This window comes from Conger conger, chromosome 6 (assembly GCF_963514075.1).
Source record: "Conger conger chromosome 6, fConCon1.1, whole genome shotgun sequence".
NCBI lineage: Eukaryota > Metazoa > Chordata > Actinopteri > Anguilliformes > Congridae > Conger > Conger conger.
This window is the reverse complement of record NC_083765.1, coordinates 34,579,399-34,602,331: the sequence shown is the minus strand read 5'-3', so window position 1 is coordinate 34,602,331 and position 22,933 is coordinate 34,579,399. Positions and strand designations below refer to the sequence as shown.

The following is a 22,933-nucleotide window of genomic DNA, read 5'->3' as shown; positions in this document are numbered from 1 at the left end:
ATGAGTTATAATCCAGAAACTCTGAACTGAATATGTTCCAAAGTAAACATATTCAGGCTACACCAGTTAAAGGCCGGCCGTTCCAGTCAACAAAATCAGACGATAAGAGATATCAGCCTCACTTTAAAGTAACTAGCTAATGTTTCACTCTATCTCCTGGAGGAATTTTGGGCCTCAGCTGATATGGTACGTTATTCAGGTACAAAAGAATACTTTACATTCATATCCAAACATCACACTCTACAGCAGTGATTCATTAACGTTGAGCCCACTAGCCATTTAATGCACTTAATGTGTGACACTGCTAGGGGGTCTCGTCCACCATTGGTAACCTGACATATGTAAAAATATGGAAATAAAATTTAAAATAACTGGAAGTACACTATAAATAGTAAAGTCAATATCACAGCCGCAGGGTTTAATTTGAATGGGGTGAATGTAAACAAAAGTATATTTCATACAGAAAGTCCTTTCATGTGCTGTCACCAACTTTAACCCCACTCACAACCTACCATTAGGTTACAGGCCACAGATTGGAAACCACTGCTCTACAGCATTGATGTACTGTGTATTACCGTGTTCATTTATATTATTGGTTTTTGTAGGAACCAGCCAATATTCCAGCTGTTTATAGTAACAACTCGACTCACTCTCAGAAACAAAAGGACAGAGGAGGTCAACATTTCACAAATGTACCATGAAGGTATAATAATGTTCTTTGGATACTAATATGTAGCCTTTTAAAGCAAAAGAGGCTCAAATTACTTATTAAACCCATGGATGGGGGTACAATTTTTATAACTATAGGGTAGTGACAAGCATTGTATCTTTTTAGTCACGTTTTCCTAGTGAGAGTGCTGGTCCCCTTACATGAACTCAGTTCACATGGGCTGTAATCAAGCAGCATGTAGGCATGTCCTTCTGGCTTGCTGCTTGGCTGAATCCGTGTCTTGGTACTTGGAGTGGATATAAGAACCCATACAGTCAGTGTTCCACTGTCAGATCAGACACAACAGCTTGGTAACACCTTTTGTCAACTGCAGGGTTTAATCCGTGCTTTGAACTTTGAAGTTCTCCAAGCTGTCCAGATTCTTCAGTGGGTCAAGGGCGCTAAAGGTAGGATTATCGTATGTTGGTCAAGAGTTTGTAGGCCTAAGCTACTTCTATGAAACCAGTTGTATTTGTTTGTTTGCAACATTTTTTTCCCTTCTTTAGATCACAACGGAATCACAGAACACGTGTCTGTACTGACCAGCGGTGAAGTGTTCCAAATATAACTAACTGATACACACAGGAGGACAAGAAAACATGTGCTGGGATGGATTAGGGGTGTGTGTGTGTGTGTGTGTGTGTGTGTGTGTGTGTGTGTGTGTGTGTGTGTGTGTGGAAACAGGCAACAGGGTCAGAGGTCAAGAGGGTGAAGGGTAGAACCAGTGATGTACCGTATACATTAAATAGACTTGCATCACCAGTTCACCTCTTCTCCACAACTGCATGGTTAAATGGCTTTTCATGTCTTGGGTGGGCCTAGAAATGGTTCTTGCCCATAGGTAATCATTGGGAAACGGCAAACTCTTGATGAAAGGCAGAGTCTAGTGATCATCCTACAGAGGCCCACTCAAAGATTTACCTCATGAGAAATGTTCCGGCCTTCGCTCATTTACTTACACAGGGCTCTACTCCCATTCCCCCCCCCCCCCCATTATATTTCCCTAACTTCAGGATTCTAGTGTGTAACTACCATATCTATTATGTATGTGATTGCTATCATGACTAAACTGTCACTGTTTTAGGCAGTCTGGCTGATTGCATGAGCTGAGAATTAGAAGGTTCTATCTGTGTTCAGAGTGGTTTTGAGATATTGAGTTTCAAAGATTCCAAAGTGAACGGGCTCCTAGCAGATATGACTTTTACATTTTGTATGTCTTCATACTTTTAAACAGTATTCATTCTAACTCATTCATTGAGTTAGAATTAATCACCAACTTATTCATTCAGAAATGGCGGTTAGAACCTTAATTCTCAGCTCACGATGTGCGACTGTTTGCCATGTGACCTAACGGGTTAGAGTGCCACCTTGTGGTTATGTGTGAGAAGTCAATATTCAGCATTCACAGAAAGGGGGGGAGAATAAATCCACTGATCGGTGCATTACATGCTCCCTGCATGCTTCCTGCTTGCTGCTCTGACAAATACAGCAGTTAAGTAATACTTATTCTGTACACATTCAGTCACAAAGTGGCATTATAGAGAATTAAAAGTGTAGGATGGGAAGTTGTACAGCATCTGGTAGAAAAGCAAAGCAAAAATAAACATTTTGCCTGGATACTGTGGGGTTTTAAAGGAGGGAGAACAGCACTCCTCCCACTGCCACTCTGCCTGCCTAGAATCGAATGGAACGAACCGGATAGGCTGGATGAACAGGTTCCTGAATGTTCTAGAAACCAATCAAAGCGCTTGGTTTGAAATCTGTTTGACTTGAAATTCAAAGGCACTCATCCAGTAAAAAGAAAGCCCAAGTATTTAGAATTTGGTAACGTCACCTTTTTTAGTAACATCAGTTTTGAAGGCACTTAATTGCTTTTTAACTGTTATAAGAAGATCATTCATTTCAAATACAGGATAATTTGTCAATGTATTGCTCTTGTCTCTCTGACAGTCTCTCCCTCTATTTCTTCCTCCCTTCCCTGCAGGGAAGAGGAAGACCATTAGTGAAAGGCCTACATGTGGCCCAGAGCCAATGGCTGAGGTCGATCAGGTGACAGACACAGCTGGCAGGAAGTGGAAGCTGGTCAAACTGCTGAGTCAAAGCGATACAGAAATCATACAGGAGTGACCTCACAAGTTCCGAAGAATTTTATGGTCGTAGAAGAACTGCCAGAGGGTGACACGAAGTTCAGGAGCAGGAGGTGATGTGTCTTAGGACACTTCTTCATTCAATTTCATAAGTCTCTGTGGTCGATGGAGGGATCAAAAACATCAACAAAATGTTTCCCGGAACCATCACTGGGGACACATTGCACTGGATTTAATCTGACACTGGATTAGATGGTGCTGTAGAACAATGGAGTGTTTTGGGGATAGAGGACAGGAAGGAAGGAGGAGGCTAAAAGAGAGAAAGAGGAGCCAGAGATACGGTGCCGCGGTGGGGGGGGGGAAGTGGAGAGGGTTAGGGCAAAGTCATCAGAGGGCTGTCCGAACCTGCCTTGGAGCCAAGAGCCAGGCCGAGAGGGTGAGACAGACGTGCGCCATGGAGACACTGCTGAGGGGGCAGCAGGAAGTGGACACGGGCCAAACTGCCAGGTCAGAGGTCAGGTAGGACAGAGAGCAGGAGGGGCCACGTGCGTGTCCTTCAGAAACGAAAAGATAGAGCAGAAGCGAGATTGGACTGGGAAGCTTTGCGTGGTGGGCTTCACATGGCAGAAAATAACCATTTGAATTGTGAGGTTTGACTAAGACCTGTGATTGGAAATGCCCAAAATAAGCCAAAACATATGCACCACTCAACTTGGATCTAGGCGAGCAACTTAATGAACTTAAGTTTTGAGAGTAAAAGGATACATTTGAGAGGTTTCTCACAACTTATTCCACCTGTTTTAGCAGCTCAGAATATGACGTCAGGGTGTTTAGCTGCTGTTAAATGGGACCACTCGATGAATCAGATATTTTCTGGAAGCCACCAAACTGATCCAGTAAAGTACAAACCAGCAATACTGTAATGTAGAAACTGGCAGTCACTGCCAATTAGTGTCAGTATAGCTTGTTAGAAAGCAATACAGTACATACAGCAATACACTTACCAAACACCAATAACAAATTCTGTCTGCATACTTTATTACGCTGTAAATATATACAGCCCACTCTAAAGCATGGTTCATTAAATTGCTTATGAATTTGCTGCAGGAATACAGGTTGTGTTAGATCCCTCTACAGAACATTGCAATGATGTCAATCGCCATAAATATGTAAACATAAAAACAGAACAAGCAGTATTTTAATAAAACCATTTTTATTACCAATGAATACATTACTCTGCCCATAAAACGAGCCTGAAAACCTTTCAGAGGAAAAAATGGCTAAAACAAAGCAAATATTAAAAATGAATCTTCAAGCATAAAACATAAAATGCTAATGAATTCTAAAATGGAGAATGTTCCATGGATTCAGCTCACAGCCAGCACACACGACACAAGTGAATTGTGGGATATGAGATTTCAGTGTTACAGACTTAAGAACATGTGCTTTGAATCCCAACTCAAAGCAGGGTGGGGGTAAAAATACCCAAAAACGGTCCAAAAATCTTGACCAAAATTTAAAAATGTAGTCAACCAAACACCAAGCGAGTGCACTAAACATTGTGACAAATTAAAAGAAAGACAATCATAGCATGACAAACTTAGTGGTCACATTCTACGAGCATGGTTAAAAAACCCACAAACTCTGCAGTTAACATCTCCTAGAGAATCCTTGCCGTCCTCTTCCTGGCTACGCCTGTAAAGACAAACAATTCCCATCAACAAACTCTGCTCCAAAGAGGCACCACACTTGCTTTTAAAACATCTGATTGACGTGTCATTTTCCATCACCATATGTTACTTATCTCCAGGGAGTCAGTGGAACTCTGAATGTTTTATAGAAGGTTAAACAACATACAAGATAAACAATAAACCCTTAAACCCCTCTTCTTGGCTTGGACGATTATGTGGTGTCCACTCAATCTCTTGGTGATGAGAAGGGGTTGACCTACATTGTAGAGTGAGTATATTCATTGTGCCCCCCCCCCCCCCCCAGGAAAAAAACAGCACAGCCCTGCTCTAACAGAAGCTCAGAGGCAGAGACAGAGGGCTCTTTCCAATCACTTCTTTTTCACCTCCTAGCTATCTCCCATCCCTTTCCGAGAAAAAGAAGTGAAGACTGAGAAATAGAGAAAATGTGAGTTAGAATGCCCTTGCTCCTTCAAACATCAGTTCGAAGCTATGTCAGTTACAGACATGGCAGATGGGGAGAGGTGGACCCACAGGTCAATTACATATTATATGTCCTGCTTTCTGAAAAAATACTTCCGCAAAGGATGCAGTAATGTTTCCTTGCTCAAAGAAAAGTTTGGCAGTCTCCTGACTTCTACTTCCAAGAGGTACATTCTTAATGGGTGGGAATGTCCTTAAAGATGGCGGACCTCAATCGGTTCCCGGACCAGTCAAAGGAAAAGGAGATGGGAGGTGAGAACTAAGTGACTGGAAAGAGCCCAGAGGGAGAGCCCTGCACAGGAAACCTTACCTGTAGGTCTATAGGCTGATCCAGCGAGGCCCCCAGCTTCTGCAAGCCCCCCAGCAGACCATCCCGCAGCTGCTGGTAGTGGGGCTCCTCTGTGTACTGCAGACTCATCACCTGGGACAGGTACACGTTCACTGCCCCTGTAACACACAGAGTCTCACTGTACACTTGCACTGCACCTGTAACACACTGCATCTCACTGCACTGCACCTGTAACACACAGAGTCTCACTGTACACCTGCACTGCACCTGTAACACAGAGTCTCACTGCACCTGTAACACACACAGTCTCACTGCACTGCACCTGTAACACACAGCATCTCACTGTACACCTGCATGGCACCTGTAACACACTGCATCTCACTGCACCTGTAACACACAGAGTCTCACTGCACTGCACCTGTAATGCAGTCTCACTATATCATAAGGCATGTTACACTCCATTTCCTCCATTATTGCATATTTGTTGCACTGAATGGTTTCAGATCTTTAGACAAAATGTAATATGAGACACCTTTGTTATTTAATTTTTAAAAGTTATCACCCATATCACCAGTGATCATGCTATCACTTCTGGAAATAACTTACCCTGATTTATTTATTTTTATTGATATATTTTTTAATTTGGGTAATCAGAAATCATGCGTCCACATTAACACATACCTGGCACTTTTTTCTTCCCGAAACAGTGACTCATGAGTCCTTGGACATCGGTCATGTACCTGTGCAGATAGTGGAGATTAGGAATTACAAATGATGAGCAATTCACAAAGAATTACAAAATCAAATTACAAAATCAAATTGTCATTTGTAAGATTATAACCAAATCAAATGACAAATAAACACACAGATGCAAGGACACCACCAACCCTTTCATCATTTTTACATTTGAACCTGTAAATGGAAAAAAAGACAGATCCTGTGACATGCACGTTTCACCGTGACCCTGTGACCTTTGACCCATGGGTGCCCTCTCACCTTTCCTTCTCAGCCATGACCTTGGCAGGGCAGTCTGAGAGAGAGGTCCAGGGCAGAGTTCCAGCGAGCCAGCTCAGCATGCAGTACCCCAGAGCCTGCAGGTCACTACGCCTGGATGGGCCTGGGGGGGGGGGCAGCAACACAGGGGTCAGAGGTCAAGAGACTGCAGAGAGAGTAGTTTTCTATGTGCATTCATCCCACGTAATATTACATGGTATAGCATGGTATGGCATAGCAGCATACAGATACAGATATTAGATACTAGAATACAGGGCTGCTGGGTGCCTTATTGTGCTAAAACACAAGCCTTCAGTGTGTGATGATTCCTGCGGTACTCCATTCATGACAGCGTCAGAGCCAACCAGTGGCCACAGCTGCACTGCAAAAGTGTCTTAACAAGCGTCTTATTCTTGTAAAGAGAGTTAAGATCTTGTTTTTTTTCTCAAGTAGAAAATATTACTTTTTCTAAGTTTTGCTAGAAGAGTGAAGAGGGGCAATATTAAGTACAACTGTCTTATTGTCTCATTTACCTGGCAAGTGTGATATATTTAGACTTCACATCATATTTGTAAGACTATATTTCTAGTGAAGACGGACTGCGTCATTGTTTTGTTTTCAGGGCGTGGCCATAGCGTGACCCCGGGGGGGGGATTCTGGAGCACGGGAGCTCCTTGTCTGGGCTCACCTGCCCCTTTGTGTGACTCCACGCTGATGAACTCGAGGGCGCCCTCGTGTGATGCGCGGCTGGCCTCCCGGTACTCCACGTGCTTCCCCCTGGGGCAGTAGCGGAAAGCGTGGCAGTATCCCACCAGGTACACCTGGGGACAGGTACGCAACATCCAGCTCATTCCATCACCTCAAATGACACTGAGGTCATTCTGCCGTCCACACACAGTCAGGAGGCTAAGGCTAACATCAGCAGGGTCAGGTTGAGTGGGGTCCACTTTTGGGTATTTGGCAGAATTTAAATGAGATGACCCATGTGCGGCCTATACTGTAAGTCTGTAATTCACATTTTGTTCAAATTACACCCAACAATATCTCAACAGTGAATTTCGAAGATGTTGTGTACTTCAAAAAAGTAAGTAGCCCACAAGTTGCTCTATTGAAACCACAATAACAAATGCATTCCGCCAGCCATTACTTAGTTTCACACTAGCCTGCCTGCATGCCACAACTGTTGTAGTTTCAGTATAGCAGCTTGGTAGCAACTTTCTTTTTTTTTACACCATGTAGCAGTACTGTGCAAAAGTTTTAGGCAGGTGTGAAAAAATGCTGTAAAATAACAAGTTTCCTTGGCCGACCACTGCGTCTACAGTCCTCAACGTCGCTGATTTCTTGGAAACCCCTGTCTGCCTTGAAATTTCTGCCTGGTAGAGACCTTGCTGATGCAGTATAACTACCTTGTATCTTGTTGCTGTGCTCAGTCTTGGTGCATGACTTCTAACATTAAACTGTCTTCAGCAACCTCACCTTGGAGTTTGGCTGTTCCTCACCCAGTTTTAACCCTCCTACACAGCTGTTTCTGTTTCAGTTAATGATTGTGTTTCAACCTACATATTAAATTAAATTAGCTCCTGTTTGGTATAATTGGTTAAATACACGTGACTATATGCCTACAAAATCCCTGACTGTGCAAGTGTACCTCGAAGAATTGATGCTGGTTTGAAGGCAAAGGGTGGTCACACCAAATATTGATTTGATTTATTGATTTCTTCTGTTCACTCACTTTCTATTTTTGAAAGCATTCTTACTTTACAGCATTTTCTCACACCTGCCTAAAACTTTTGCACAGTACTGTATATCATAGAATAAACTCTCTTAAGCTTGGTGCAGGACAGACTCACCTGTGTGGGTTTGGTGAGGTCGATGTAGATGTTCTCAGAGTGGATGTTGGCGTGGATGTACTCATTCTCATGGATGTACTCTAGAACATCCAGCTGGGAGATTAGACAGGAGACATACTGTTTGTGATCCACAGCAAAAACCAGCACTGCAGGATTAGGGCCTAAAGCCCCTACACCCTGGAGCCCATAGAATACTCTCTGTGTTAGAGTAAGTGAATCCAATCATGACACTTTGACTTCAAATCTAATTGAAGAGCGCCACCTGGTGGTGCTGCCTAGTCAGGGAACAATCTGCTTTCCGACAGGAAGGACCGAGGAAAAAAATATTTGGTCACTCTGCATCACGTTTTCCTGCCTTTTGACGTCTCCATGGCAACACCAGAGGATTAACAGTGGGAAACAGATAAATGTTCAAACTAAATTGTCTGAGCGTAGCTCTGTCAATACTCTCCAACAGAACTATAAGCAGCTGTACTAATCCACAGGGCAACATGCAGACAGAACCAAGATGCAAACGAGTGCAGTATTTGACAGAAGAGCCAAAGCACATGGAGAGTGGCACGGGAAGAACAGAACTGCCATATGCAAACACAGCAGGCCCTGTACTCACTATTCGGCAAGAGAGCTGCAGAACGGCTTTCTCAGACAGCACTCTCCCTTCCTCCACAATGGACTGCAGTGTTCGGCCCATGTTGGGGAAGATCAGGAACCTAGAGAGACACACACACAACCACACACACACAAACGAGACTGCATTCACTCGCTGAATTCACTTTGACACCAAAACAGTCACAGAAACACGTGCACACACACACCTGTATGAATCTGCATGCAGTCCAAAGCCAACACAGGAAGGAATGCCCAGAACATCCATCTTTTTCAGCTTCATCCAGTTCTTCACTAGAGGGGCAGAAAAAACACAAGGAGAAGCCTAATTCACCTGCTCTTAGGTTTAACTCAAAATACTGTCACAATGACAAAGTACTGTATGTACTGTGCATTAGTGTTCTGCAGTGGGTTGGTTGCATTTTCTCCTGGATTAGTTAAGTATTATTTGTTTGCTTGCTGATTCTAAATTCAGTTTAGTTGTCATTATAGTGTTCTGTTGTGTACTTGTTTGTTTGTTAGCTATTACAAGTGGTGTTTATTTAGATTCAGTGAAACTGGGTTAGGTGTTTGTTTCTCTCAGGTAAGCTAGGCTATTAAGTTAGGCTATTGTTTTACTGGCTGGCAGGCCACAGCTTTTGTTGTAGGAGGAGCCAATACTTTGCACCCTGCTCAGGGTATAATTACTGGCACACCTGAACTCACTTCAGTGTGCATTAGTGTTCTGCAGTGGGTTGGTTGCATTTTCTGTATTCAGCGTCAGTGTTATTTAAGCTGTTGTGTAGCGCACCAGCGGCAGCTGTGTGCGGCAGCCTCGGCTACTTGCCTCGGCGTACGAAGTCGCAGGTGTACAAAGTCGGGGGTGTCTATCTGTCACCTGTCGACGGAACCTACGCCACCTGTCTTCCTCCACCCTCTCATCTACAATCCTCTCCTCCCTACCATCTGCGGAGTCTTTCTCTCGACTGTCTACCGATGATGCGGCTACAACTCTCATGTCCTCCCTCTCATCTTCCTTTGACTCTCTGTGTCCCCTCACCACCAAACTAGCTCGGGCCTCCCCCCCCAGTCCCTGGCTTTCTGATGCTCTACGAGCTGTCCGAACCGAACTGCGGGCGGCGGAGAGAAAATGGAAAAGGTCCTGTCTCCCCAGTGATATGGCTTCCTTCCATGCCCTCTTATCATCTTTCCATTCCTCTGTCTCTCTAGCTAAATCTTCCTTCTTTCACTCGAAAATTAACGCGGCCGCCTCTAATCCCCGCAAACTGTTTTCAACTTTCTCCTCTCTTCTGGCCCCCCCACCCCCCTCATCACTCACACCTGATGACTTTGTCTCCTTCTTTGAAAAGAAGGTCGATGCTATTCGCAATTCCTTCTCCCAACCCTCCACCCCTGCTGACCCTCCTACCCTCCCCAACTCCCTAACCTCCTTTTCTCCCCTCTCTGACGCCGACACGCTGAAACTCCTTACCTCCCACCGCCCAACCACCTGTCCTCTTGACCCCATCCCCTCTCCCCTCCTACAATCTATATCTGAGGACATTCTCCCTTTTCTCTCCTCTCTAATCAACACCTCCCTCTCTTCCGGCACCATGCCCTCTTCCCTGAGTCACTCCCCTCCTCAAAAAACCTACTCTCGATCCCTCTGCCCTGAACAACTACCGGCCTGTCTCTCTTCTTCCCTTTCTCGCTAAAACCCTGGAACGGGCGGTCTGCTCCCAACTGTCCACTTATCTTCTCCACAACAATCTCCATGACCCCAACCAGTCTGGCTTCAAGAGTGGCCACTCCACTGAAACCGCCCTGCTCGCGGTCACTGAGGCACTCCACTCTGCTAAAGCAAAATCCCTCTCCTCTGTCCTCATCTTCCTCGACCTGTCGGCCGCCTTCGATACAGTCAACCATGAGATTCTGCTCTCATCGCTGTCTGGGATGGGTGTCACAGGTTCTGCACTCGCTTGGTTTTCCTCCTACCTCTCTGGTCGCTCCTACCAGGTGACTTGGAGGGGCGCACTCTCCGACCCTCAACCCCTACGAACTGGAGTCCCGCAGGGCTCGGTTCTTGGGCCTCTCCTCTTCTCGCTATACACCATGTCTCTTGGTTCTGTTATCTCTTCCCACGGCTTCTCTTATCACTCCTACGCTGATGACACCCAACTCTTCATTTCCTTCCCCCCTGACACCCAAATCACCACACAGATCTCTGCCTGCTTGGCTGATATCTCTGCATGGATGACTTCCCATCACCTGAAGCTCAACCTTGCCAAAACTGAGCTTCTCTACATCCCTGCTAAGTCCTCTCCGTCAATCGACCTCTCACTGACTGTGGAGGACTTTGTAGTTTCCTCCTCCCGTACGGCAAAGAATCTTGGGGTGACTCTTGATAACTGCCTCTCCCTGGCTCCACAAGTATCCTCCACTGCCAGAACCTGCAGGTTCTTTCTGTTTAATATACGCCGCATCCGTCATCTCCTGACGGAGAAAGCCACCCAGCTCCTAGTCCAGGCGCTCGTCATTTCCCGCCTGGATTACTGCAACTCCCTCCTAGCCGGTCTCCCAGCGTGCGCCATCAAGCCCCTCCAGCTGGTCCAGAATGCTGCAGCCCGCTTGATCACCAGTCAGCCCAGGTCGGCTCATGTCACCCCGCTTCTCATTGGCCTCCACTGGCTTCCTATTGCCGCACGCATCCGATTCAAGGCCCTAGTGTTGGCATTTCAGGCTGCTAAGGGGACTGCCCCACATTACATACAATCCCTGATCACTCCCTACTCCCCAGCTAGACCACTCCGGTCTGCCAGCTCTGGTCGCCTTACGATTCCCTCTCTACGGGCACCTGGCGGTCGAGCTGCACGTTCACGCCTGTTTTCCGTTCTGGTTCCTCAGTGGTGGAATGACTTGCCTACCACTGTCAGGACAGCAGAATCCCTCCCCCTATTTCGACGCAGACTCAAAACACACCTCTTCAAACTCTACCTTAGTCCCCCCTCCTGATTTACCCCGCCCCCCCCTTCTGATACCCCTATCCCTGTCTAACCCCCCCCCCCCCCCCAAAAAAAATAAATAAATAAATAAAAAAATAATAATAATAATAATATTGCACTTATATGACGACTATATGTTTAGAACAGCAGTCCAGGTGTATTTTTCTAGTTCTGGATGTGATGCTTTGACTTGTGGTAGAACCTATGCACTTGTAAGTCGCTTTGGATTAAAAGCGTCTGCCAAATGAATAAAATGTAAATGTAAAATGTAGAGGAAAGGAAAGACGTCAGGTGATCTGGGAGTCCATCGCAGAGGTCAGAGGGCATGGGTGTCTTACCTGACACAGGCTTGGCTGCCCTCTGCAGGAAGTTCTGCTCATTGAAGATTTTGCCGTCTTTAGAAGCCTATAAAAGAAAAACACATTTCAACTCAAGGCAGGGGAACTGATGAATACAAACAAATACATTATAGCAAACAAAATAATCCCACTATTAACAAAAAAATAATGTAAATGCGAGACTGTGGTTTGGATTAAACCCTTTCACACAGTCTGTGCTCTTAAAAAAAAAACCTACTGTGACTGGATGACATCATTCTAATGAAGACCAGGGCTGTTTAATTTTGTGGCCTGCTAGCAAGAACATTGATAAGAACCAATCAGCAAATGTGTTCATTATACAAAAACCAGGACCGTATCATAGCACTGAATGGGTTTTGGAGATATAATTCCCTCATGACAAAGAGCAGAACAGGGTTCCTGATATGAGCTGGACACTGACAGAAAGCAGAAGCCCACTCAAGACCCTTCACTCACCAGTTTGAGTATGTGTTTGTAGTCTGCAGAGCTGGCTCCTGTTGTGTCCTGCTGAACTGAAGAATCAAAGAGGCATTATTAAACCTACAGTCCACTTATGTCAACTAACTCTGTTAGTCTGCCATGATAAATAATTAGCCATATAAGCAAACAGAAACGGCAAAAGTATCAAATTTTGATTAGTCGACTTTTGAATTATAAAAAGCTGCAGGAAAATATAATGTTGTGCCTTTTCTTGTGCCATGTAAGATCTCTACAATGTTTCTACAATGTATATGCAACCATTTCACCATAACTGAGGCACAGGCTGTAGTAGGTACGTGTCTAAACATGTACAATGTTGTTAAACATTAGTTGGGCTATAATAAAATCATGGTGCTGTTGCATCATCACACACAAGTTGTTAATAGATTACAGACAGTTATTGAAACTAAGAAACGGAAATGTACGAATGTACTAAAAAAAAAAGACACCTTCGCCCTGGAAACATGCCCTGTGTCATCATGTAATGTCATAAGAGCATATGGCTGATGAGCATCAATCTGAGAGCACATTTCACACAGAGCCTAACCTGTGATCTCAGCCACAAATATTTATATTTCATTTGTGGGGAGGTGGAAGCGCCTCCTCCCCTGACGGTTTAAGAAGAGATGCACAGGCCCTTGTGCGCTCACCCCCATAGATGATCTCTGTATCGCTTTGACTCAGCAGTTTGATCAGTTCCCACTTCCTGCCAGCTGTGTCCGTCACCTGCTCACCCTCCCCCAGGGGCTCAAGAACAGATGCATGCTTCGTTCTTTTGCCCTTCTTCTTCACTGTGTGTGTGTGTGTGTGAGAGAGAGAGAGAGAGAGAGAGAGTGAGAGTGAGAGAGAGTGTGTGTGAAAGAGAGAGAGAGAGCGAGAGAGAGAGAGTGTGTGTGAGAAAGTGAGAGAGAGAAAGAGTGAGAGTGAGAGAGAAAGTGAGAGAGAGAGTGAGTGAGAGAGTGTGTGTGAGAGCGAGAGAGAGTGAGAGAAAGTGAGAGAGAGTGAGAGTGTGTGTGAGAAAGTGAGAGAGAGAGAGAAAGAGTGAGAGAGAAAGTGAGAGAGAGAGAAAGTGAGAGAGAGAGAGAAAGTGAGAGAGAGAGAAAGTGAGAGAGAGAGAAAGAGAGGTTTTTGTTATTAACCAGCACTCGGCTGATCAATTAAAGAGGGTCAATACACTGTTATCTCACCATTAACTCACTGACTGGTGACTTGGGTCTACATTGGTTGCTGAATTTACAGTTAAGCACACACTACAGCTGACCAGAACCACGGTTGAAAAGCACAAGGGGCCCAAAGACCCCTGGGGGTCATTGACGGTATTATTCTTAAAGGTTCTGGCCCGACTGGGCATGCAATGACTACATATGGATTTGGGAAAATATTTCAAAATATAAAATATTATTCTCAATATAACCCTTTTTCCAAGTATGACGGAGGTCCCCAGCATGCCTTTGAGCCTGGGTGGTTGATCCCTGGATCAGAGAAAGTTTTAAAACCCCTGCACACCTATATTTGACTGGTGGTAGTCACACTGAGATTGTCATCTCTTGCGCAAATGACCCTGGAGCCTGCTGTCAGTGAACACGCAGAGTGTGACACAGCATTGAATCGGCCCAACAACACAGTCCCAGCTACGCAGCAGGACACAGAGAAAGTGGGCCGTCCTCACCTCCAGCGGGTGATCTGGGTGATGACGAGGGTGAAACCCTGACACTGGCCTCCTCTTCTTGCTTGACATTTGCATGGGCCGGCCGTTTCCGCGGCGACTGCAGGGCTTTTGGGCTCTGACCTGTAAAATGAGCTGCTGTGTCAGAGAGACTGGGTGAAGGCCAGTGAACTCCATTCATGGACAGGAGAGGAAGGGAGCAGCAGTTAGCAGCACTCATGTGTGCCTGTGCTCTCCCCAGTTCAGGGAAAACCTTTACGCCAAAGCCTCTTTCTGTAAACAGCAGACAGTGAATCTGCCCTTCAGGGGGCAGCTAAAGGCCCAGCATGTTTGGTTTTATTTGATGAGAAAGGGAGGATCGGATTAGAGACTAGCATCTGCGAGGACAGGCAGCGACACTGGATTGGGCTTCCTAAACAATGCAGTTCCCCATCCCACCTGCAGAGGGCAGGAGAACATGCTGCAGCCTCACCTCCAGTGGACAATCTGGGCAAAACCTCTGCTTTTAAATCCACTTCCTGGTTCGCCTTTGCACGGGTCTTCCGTTTCTGCGGTGATGACTTTGAAGTGTCTTTAGGGCTCAGACCTATATAAGAATATAGAGGGCAAAGGTCACTCATCACCTAGTACCTTTGTTGGTGTAAATAAAACTTTTTCAATGAGTATATTTCTGCATTCAGAGGGAATTTTAACACTCCCTACATTCACTGTATAGTCATTATTATGCAGACACCACACGTCCCTCCCTCACCTGCAGCAGTAGATTTGGGGGATGCAGTGAGCAGGAGTGTGGCTGAATTCACGGAGACTGATTCTGTGACTTTGGTTGACTTCCACGTCCTGCACAGTGGAGAACGTGGCGAGGCAGAAATAGAACGGACGGGACCTGGGGGGAATGGACACGCAAGCTGCTGAAGGAATCTCAAGATGCATCTTTATGGAGCTAGTTTGAAGGAAATGCCCCAAAGGCTGCTGAAGTCAGGGTCAAATAAGTCATTGTTTTGGATTCAAATAATTTTCTCACTTTACTGAGCTTGTGTATAGGAACCCATGATATATTCTCAAAACGTGCAAGCCCAACCTTCTGGTCCTCTTGGTTGGCTCAATTGCACCAGGCAAGATCAATCAAATTCAGCAGAGAATTATTTAAATCCGAAACAATTGCGTGTTTGACCCAGGTCTGATACCAGTATGCGTGTAATATGCCAAGTATGCAGTTTTAAACAGCCTGCGGTCTATGTACCATCACCGGAGTGCTGTAACTGCTGTGCTTCGGTGGGACCGGGAGAGCACTGTGGCTGTGCTGTGACAGGGCCGTCAGTCACACTGATCTGTAGAGCAGCTGGTGAGCTGGTGGACGAGTCAGCCTGCGCTAGGTCTGTCAGGGAGGGCAGCTTCACTCCGCAAGACGGACAGAACTTAAAGCCGGTTTTCAGCTTGGAGCCACATTCTGGGCAGAAGTTTAAGGCCATTCTGAAAAAGAAACGAGAGCGTATTGTTGTTCAGAGAAAAAGCAGTGCTGGATTAAGAAGCATACTCTTTCTTTAGCGTCCAACTTCGTGGGCATCGTTATAACTGAAATAAGTAGCAGCTGCTTTCAGGGCTTGTGCGAATTACCAAACAGAACTGGCTTCCTGGCGCTTCTGTGCGTGAAATGCGTTAGTAAGATAGTAAGTACAAAGATCGGAATTGTCCTTCCGAGGAACCGATCCACATGAAAGCCGTATGTGCCTATTGGTCATTACCAACGCATGTTCAACGAACAGAAAAGTAGAATGGGACAATAACCGTCTCGTATGTACTGATAGTTGTACTGCTTGCACTTAACGAATGTATCTTGAAAGTCGAAACGATTTGATTGTTAACGATAGTTCCTAACACAGTTAACGTTAATTACTTACTTGTCTGCACTTAGAAATGGTCAGTCTTGGGTTACTGTAACACTCATCATTGCAAGCTGGGGCTGTTAATAGATAACATTATGTTTCATCTGTGTTAGGTTACTGTAGTTAAAACATAGATTTTTTTTTATCGTTACCTTAAAGTCTGTAAATTAGAGAGGTGGGGGAAAAGACTCCGTCGGCTTGAAATCACGTGATCTAAACATTTCATTCTTACGGCAGCCAACAGGTGCCAAATTTCGCAGTTTAGAACGGTCGAAATAGCCACCGCTTTCTACAATATTTTCAACGCACTATCATAATTAAGCGTTATGGAACGAGGAGGATATTAGCAAAGCTAGCGGGGTGTTTACAAACACGGAGTAATATTAAAAGATGTGTGAACATTCCAATTAGTCGTGCATATATCGTGGATATTGGCAGGGCTGGAACGCAAACTGTTCAATAGAAACAAAGGACCGGATCTATCCGTTATATAATGAATAATTAATACAACTAATACATCATACTAATACACTTAATTAAACAATAACTATTATGAATATGTTTACTGTTGTTGTTATTCATTATACATATGATTTATATCAATGTATATTGTTGTGTGGCTTGTTTTATATTCAAGGAAAATAGCAGTGCCATGTAACTTTTTAAATGTAGCAATGACATTTCTCAGGTTTGAGGTTAGCAATGTACAGTGGTACCTTGACTTACGAGTTTAATTGGTTCCGTGACCGAGCTCGTAACTCAATTTCCTCGTATATCAAATTCATTTTCCCCATTTAAATTAATTGAAATGCCATTAATCCGTTCAGGCCCCAAAAAACCACCCCAATTTTTTGTTACGTGTTTTTAAATAAGAAAAATAGCACTGTATTGTATAAAAACATAATAAAACAAAATAAATAGAATGTAAAGAAATAAACTGGTTTTCCTTAATTGCTACAATTTTTTTTTTCACTTCACTTTCGCTAAACTTAATCTTCTTCACTGTTTTTTTTTTTTTGCTTTTTCGCCACGCCTTCCTCACTTTCATCTGCAGGGCGTTTCAATAAAAACCTGTCCAACGAGGTTTGTTTCTTCCTCCCTTTCAGAATGTTTCTGAAATGAGTTAAGCAGGTGTCATTAAATAGCGCCGACGCACGACCAGTTCCGGGGGTTTCCTTTCAATAAAATATGAAAGTCTCTTCCACATTCACTTTCGCTCGCTCGTACCTTTTAGTAATAAGTGAATACAATTTTATTTTATTTTATTTTATTTTATTTTATTTTATTTTATTTTATTTTATTAGCAGATAACATACAAGGTATTCACACAAATTCCGACGTCAAGATCTGCCATTCAGTGGGAATATCACCAGGGGATCCCTTTCCCCTCCCAGTCCAGCAGAGTTCCGCTGTGCTCGCTTGTGAGAGATGAAATCACTCGCAGCATTCCACTAGCGCTGTCCACAACCGTCAATGGTGCCTGTTCCACACAAGAACAGCGTAAACCCTGGTTATTTTGACCTTTCATGTGCCACAATGGACTGCCAATGTTAGAAATGTCTAACACATGTCTCTTTGTGTGGAATATGTAAGAAAATCAAAACCAATTAAAGTTAAAAAATATAAACACAAAAATAAATATGATACTTTGGACATACTGGTGCATGATAGCTAGCATTTCCTCACTCTTGCATATTGAGAGCTGTTCATCCCTCCTCTGTCAGAAAGCAAAGTTGGGCTCCTGCTAAAGGTACTGTAGGTGTGTGCGTGTGTGTGTGTGTGTGTGTGTGTGTGTGTGTGTGTGTGTGACTGTATATGCGAATGGAATGTCTTTTTGAAGCTGTGTTTATTTGTATGTCCATGTGTAAGGCTGTGCGTTTAAATGTGTTTGAGGCTGGGTGTGTAGTTCAGTCTGTAGGTGTGTGTGTGGCATGTGTTTGTGCATGAGATTGTGTGTGTGTCTGCGTGTGAGGTTGTGTGTGTGTCCTAAATTCATTTGCTTATGTCACCTGTGGGCCACCCATGTCCGTTTTAACCCAGCCAGGGTGGAGAGCTGTGACCAAGATCCCATCCTTCTTTAATTCCTCTGCCATGCACCGTGTGAGCATGTTTAGAGCAGCCTGAAGGAGAACCACCAGAAATGATGAGTATGTTTTGATTGTGATTATGATTCTTATGATGATGATGATGATGATGATGATTATTCTTATTATTATTATTATTCTTATTCTTCTTCTTCTTCTTCTTCTTCTTATTATTATTATTATTATTATTATTATTATTATTATTATTATTATTATTATTTGTGAGGTTTACAGCAAATGTGGATTGTGCTAAGTACAAGAACCTTTGCCTGTAGACACTGTACCACTGTACCATTGCTGATGTTAATAGATGATCCTGACTATGACCTTTTGTCTGTTTACTTCACCTACACTTAGGTAAAGTAATTATTTTGCCTACATCCATTGTGTGGTTTTCTGCACTTGGACTCACTCCCACTTCCTGAGTCTCCCCATGGCCTAGGGGTCATTACCTCCTAAACAGTACTGCTAAAGCCTGGGTTTGAATCTTGTGTGAGGAGAGGTTCCTAACATTATCAATATTACTTGAATTACTTAATTGTTAATTGTTTAATTCACAAAGCAGTCAATGTTGATGTAAAGCACTGTGCCAAATTGTATCTAAGGGCATAAGGGTCAACATCTATGCCTGGTAACAGGACTGGTCCAAAGTCTGAGAACCAACTTGAAGTTTTTAAACCGATGTACCTTTACTAGTCAGCAAAAAATTGTAAAACAGAACTGACATTGTGCAATGTTAATGTGTCTCAAATGTTAATATGCAGGTTCAGTAATATTACATTGGGAAATTCTGCTTTCTGAAGTGGGGACGCTGGCATTACTTGGATGGTGCCCAGGTAAGCAGAGGTGTGTGGTATACCTTGCTGGTGCGGTATGGGTACATGGGAGCCTCGCTGAATGTCTCATGGCACTTCTCTATGGAGGAGAATAGGGTGGAGACATTAATTATGGCGGGCTTGCTACCAGCCTTTCCTGTCCGAGATCCAAGCAAGGCAGAAGCTCTCTGCATGTATGGCAGGAACTCCTGCAGAAAGTGATGCAGCACACAAGAGACCTTGAGTGATGTGATTAGATACAGTTGCTGTTATATTGCTTCCAATATTGGAAACACACAAGATGTTTTAGGACAGTGTCGCAGAGTGCTGGATGAAAATGGAAGTCCCAGTCTAATACCTTAGACCAGTCTAATACCTGCCAAAATGACTGGCACCATTGATAACATATTCATAAAAAAAATCTTTAAAATATTCAAAGAGTGAATGAAACACAAGACAATTCTATATTATTCATATTAATATTTTCTGAAAATAAAATTTGAATATAAATTATTCAGCAAATATATACTGCATCACAGGTTTCAGTACTTTCTACGAGTTCTTATCATTGGTTTATTTAATAAGGCTAGAAAGAACATAACATTGCTGCAAGTGCAATAAAACCATCCAACATTGTGTACATGTGTGCAGTATATAGCCAAAACTATTTCTCAACACCAGTCCCTTGGATTATAGCATTACCTGGCTATTTGCTTCACAGACATACCCCATTTCAAAGTTTTTTTACTGAGCACATTATCATACATTTGGACAGCTGGATATTTACCTAAACAAGTCCAGTACCTTTCTCAGGGGAGACATGCCCCCCCAAATCCCCACCCCACCTGAATGCTCCACCAAAGATACTGTAGTGCCTGGCACCGGGAGACTCACTTTGGCAACGAGCATGGGTCCCACCACATTGGTGGTGTACACATCTACCATTTCCTTCATGCCTGTCTCCTGTAGATTTCCCGGGATGTTCAGTCCAGCATTGTTGATCAGCAGGCTCAGGCTGCCATCACCGAGTTTTCTCCCCACAACCTGGGAGGCCTCTTTAATACTGACCGGGTCCGTGGTGTCTGCCAATACATGTCGCTATCAGACTCAGGTACCCTCTGGCTGGTTACACAATCCTGACACGACAGTCGTTTTGCTTTAATGCTAACTGCCATGGTCTTCCATGCACACGCACGCACATGCACGGATGTATGCAAACAAGCATGCACACTCACCATTATTCAAAAGGGAGTTAGTTTCCATTGACTGAATAAAGAGTTCTGAATTGAGGAACTGGCTCATTGCCTGAATGAAATGCTTCTACCCCCACACAGGTGTCTTAAACTAAGCCAGTTGGAATTTATTATGTAAATATACACGTATCTTAACAGACTATTTTAATGGTAAGTAACAACTACAGAAATTGAATTGTTTGGATGAAATATACTATCAACAGAAATCCAGGCAGTACTGAAAGCTTTACCCAAGGTGATGACGGTGATCAGATTTGAGTGTTTCTGTGCAAGGTCTTGCAAGGCCTTCGGAAAAAAAAGAAGAAATTCTGAGAGGATAGATAACATTCACACATTCCAGTCCATTTCAGTGTCATGATGTTCAGTGCACAGTCCGAGAACACCCTGAACGATTACATGAGAACACAGGAGAACATAATGAGAACATGCCGCTCAACCTATCTATACTTGCCATTCAATTGGAAACTACAGTACCTATGCAGCACAAGTTTCTCTTTCTGTGGTACATATATAAACATCACCAAATTATAGGTTGAAAATGCTAAACCTGGAAACATAGATTTAAATTATATCTAAATATGGTGTGCAACAATAAATTGCACTGGATTTTTTGTTAAGATGGGATATCATTCTGCACACTTTGCTGAAGAGTATGTCTACTTCTTTAATCAATATCATACCCTGCTGCTCTTCATCAGCTCACAGAATTCTATGGTCTACTACCTTTGACCTGGGTCCTCCAGGATCGCGGCAACCAGCAAAGATCTGAGATGGAGAGGTCGCCAATTCGGCCAGCTGCCGTACTAGCTCAAGTCCAATTCCCCGGTTGGACCCAGTGACCAGTACGCTGTTGTATATCCCTGGGTTCATGGTTATTTTGCTACTTGCCTGTCCCCTATGAGCGAACAACCTACCACTTGGTGACGGTTTTTTCCTAGCTACCCCAGTAAATATTTACCTTGTGTAGGCGGTTTCCAAGATAACCCACAGGAGAAAAGTCACCTCCCCTTTGACACAGGTTGATTTTCACACTTTCATTTCCTCTTGTGGTGAGTTTCCATGGACAGAAAACCAGAAAAACATGTTTGGAATTCAAATGCTCTTCATAAGCGCCAATGTGACTCCACAGCTTAAAACTTTGATGAACAGCAACGGCAAGAAGGTTATAATTCAGTTTTATAGCAAGAAGGTTCTTGTGCAAGAAAACCTGGGGAGCCACTTCTGTACCTGATGACATTTGAAAGGGGAAGGACATTCCATTTCCCTCATACAAATCTGTTGTTCCTTTTTTGCCACTCCCAATGGGTGCAGCGAGGAGCAAGAGCAAAGCAAAGAAAGGAAGGAGGTCAAAGATAAGCGATTGGAAAGAGCCCATTTAGCCAAATGTAGAAAACATCTGGTCAAAGCTGATAGGAAGGTGACAGTCACGAAAATACAGAACATTACAACAGTGGTATGCAGAAGTATATACGCCCAGTGAGCAAACAACAGGGCAAACAGGTGGGCTTAAATACAAAACTAATGATCAGACAATGAAAAAGAGGTGAGTGACATGACATAATTAACTTTAAAGTGAATAATGTTGAGCTTCGGCAATGTTGTATATCAATCTCTGGCTCTGCGCTGATTTGCATTGGATGGAAATGATCAGTGGAAAAAACCCCTCAGAAATGCCCCCAGAGAAATGCTTGGAATTGTTCAGAACATGACATTTAACTGACAATTTATCATTCAATATTGAATTAACAACCTTTTTGCAAAACAAACTTCATCTCAGATCAATAATGTGCATCCAAATGCATTGTGTAAATTAACATGCAAAGTAAATTTAACATACAGTAAGTAAATGAAAAAGAATGAAAAATGGTTCTTAATTCGGTCCCAGGGTTTTTGGTTTTTGGACCAACCACAGTTGCAATCCCAGAATTTTAACAACTATTTAAACAGTTCATTTTTCTTAATTACTCTTTTCATGTAAAGAGGGATTATTTACCTTATTAATGCCGCATTATGTTTAAAATGATGTTGTGTTAATAGGTTATCTGAAACAATTATGAAAAAACTTAAATATGTGTGTTCAACAAACATAATTAGGAGTTTATTGATTTTCCTCTTTATACCTCACAGTCTTTAATATGAGCAAAATAATATTGTTTCCTCTTTTTTTTGTAATTGTGTGCAATATAGCATGGTAGGCAAAATGTGAATTTAAGTTAAGTTTAATCTTCATGTCATGCATAGCAATTTGTAAAATAAATGTGGCTTAAGAGGCTAAATAATCCCTCTAAACACAAAATGCAAGCAATTAAGAAAAAATAACAGCTTGCTAAAATGCAGTGGTTGCAAATGTGGTTGGAACGAAAACCAGCATACGCAGGGGTCCCCAAGACCGAACCTGAGAACCAGTGCACTGGAACACCATTTAGGATGCGGAGGAAAATTATATAAACATGCCAATATTGCCACTAAGAGGCGCTAGTTACAAGCACAAACAAGGTAAACCAATGAATATGATTTATATAAATGTATATTTTTGTGTGGCTCGTGTCGTGAGCCACGGACCCCTTGCCGAGCTCAGACCTCACGTTCCCACGAGCAGTACCCCACGAGGAGGTGTCTCGGGGACGAACTCAAGTACTCCGAACGTTCTGGAGCCCTGGTAAGTTCTACTGAACTTCCAGCCCAGTCTCGAAGTGAAGGGTGT

General features: G+C 43.5%; 2 protein-coding genes across 4 annotated transcripts; both read right to left on the bottom strand.

Annotated features, from left to right (window-relative positions):
- Positions 1-3,992: 3,992 nt before the first annotated feature.
- vrk3 (VRK serine/threonine kinase 3) lies at positions 3,993-16,316 on the bottom strand. 3 transcript variants are annotated; one of them, XM_061245885.1, is made up of 17 exons: positions 16,230-16,316; positions 16,093-16,154; positions 15,435-15,664; positions 14,943-15,077; positions 14,664-14,777; positions 14,195-14,314; positions 13,176-13,316; positions 12,502-12,557; positions 12,025-12,091; positions 8,915-8,999; positions 8,710-8,809; positions 8,100-8,192; positions 6,938-7,070; positions 6,253-6,373; positions 5,938-5,996; positions 5,278-5,414; positions 3,993-4,491 (listed from the first exon to the last, which is right to left on the bottom strand). In XM_061245885.1, the coding sequence occupies exons 3-17, from the start codon at positions 15,661-15,663 to the stop codon at positions 4,486-4,488; spliced, it is 1,596 nt and encodes a 531-aa protein (XP_061101869.1). In that variant the 5' UTR covers position 15,664; positions 16,093-16,154; positions 16,230-16,316; the 3' UTR covers positions 3,993-4,485. The 3 variants fall into 3 exon arrangements, with proteins under 3 accessions (XP_061101869.1, XP_061101866.1, XP_061101867.1); XM_061245882.1 differs by lacking the exon at positions 16,093-16,154 and having other exon boundaries at positions 16,230-16,303; XM_061245883.1 differs by having other exon boundaries at positions 16,093-16,280.
- A 1,101-nt stretch (positions 16,317-17,417) lies between these two features.
- On the bottom strand, positions 17,418-21,157 carry LOC133131462 (C-signal-like). Its single transcript, XM_061246836.1, has 6 exons — positions 20,953-21,157; positions 20,460-20,514; positions 19,871-20,058; positions 19,021-19,185; positions 18,087-18,197; positions 17,418-17,557 (listed from the first exon to the last, which is right to left on the bottom strand). Exons 1-6 carry the CDS (start codon positions 21,097-21,099, stop codon positions 17,444-17,446), a joined length of 780 nt encoding a protein of 259 aa, XP_061102820.1. The 5' UTR covers positions 21,100-21,157; the 3' UTR covers positions 17,418-17,443.
- Between the last annotated feature and the right edge of the window lie 1,776 nt (positions 21,158-22,933).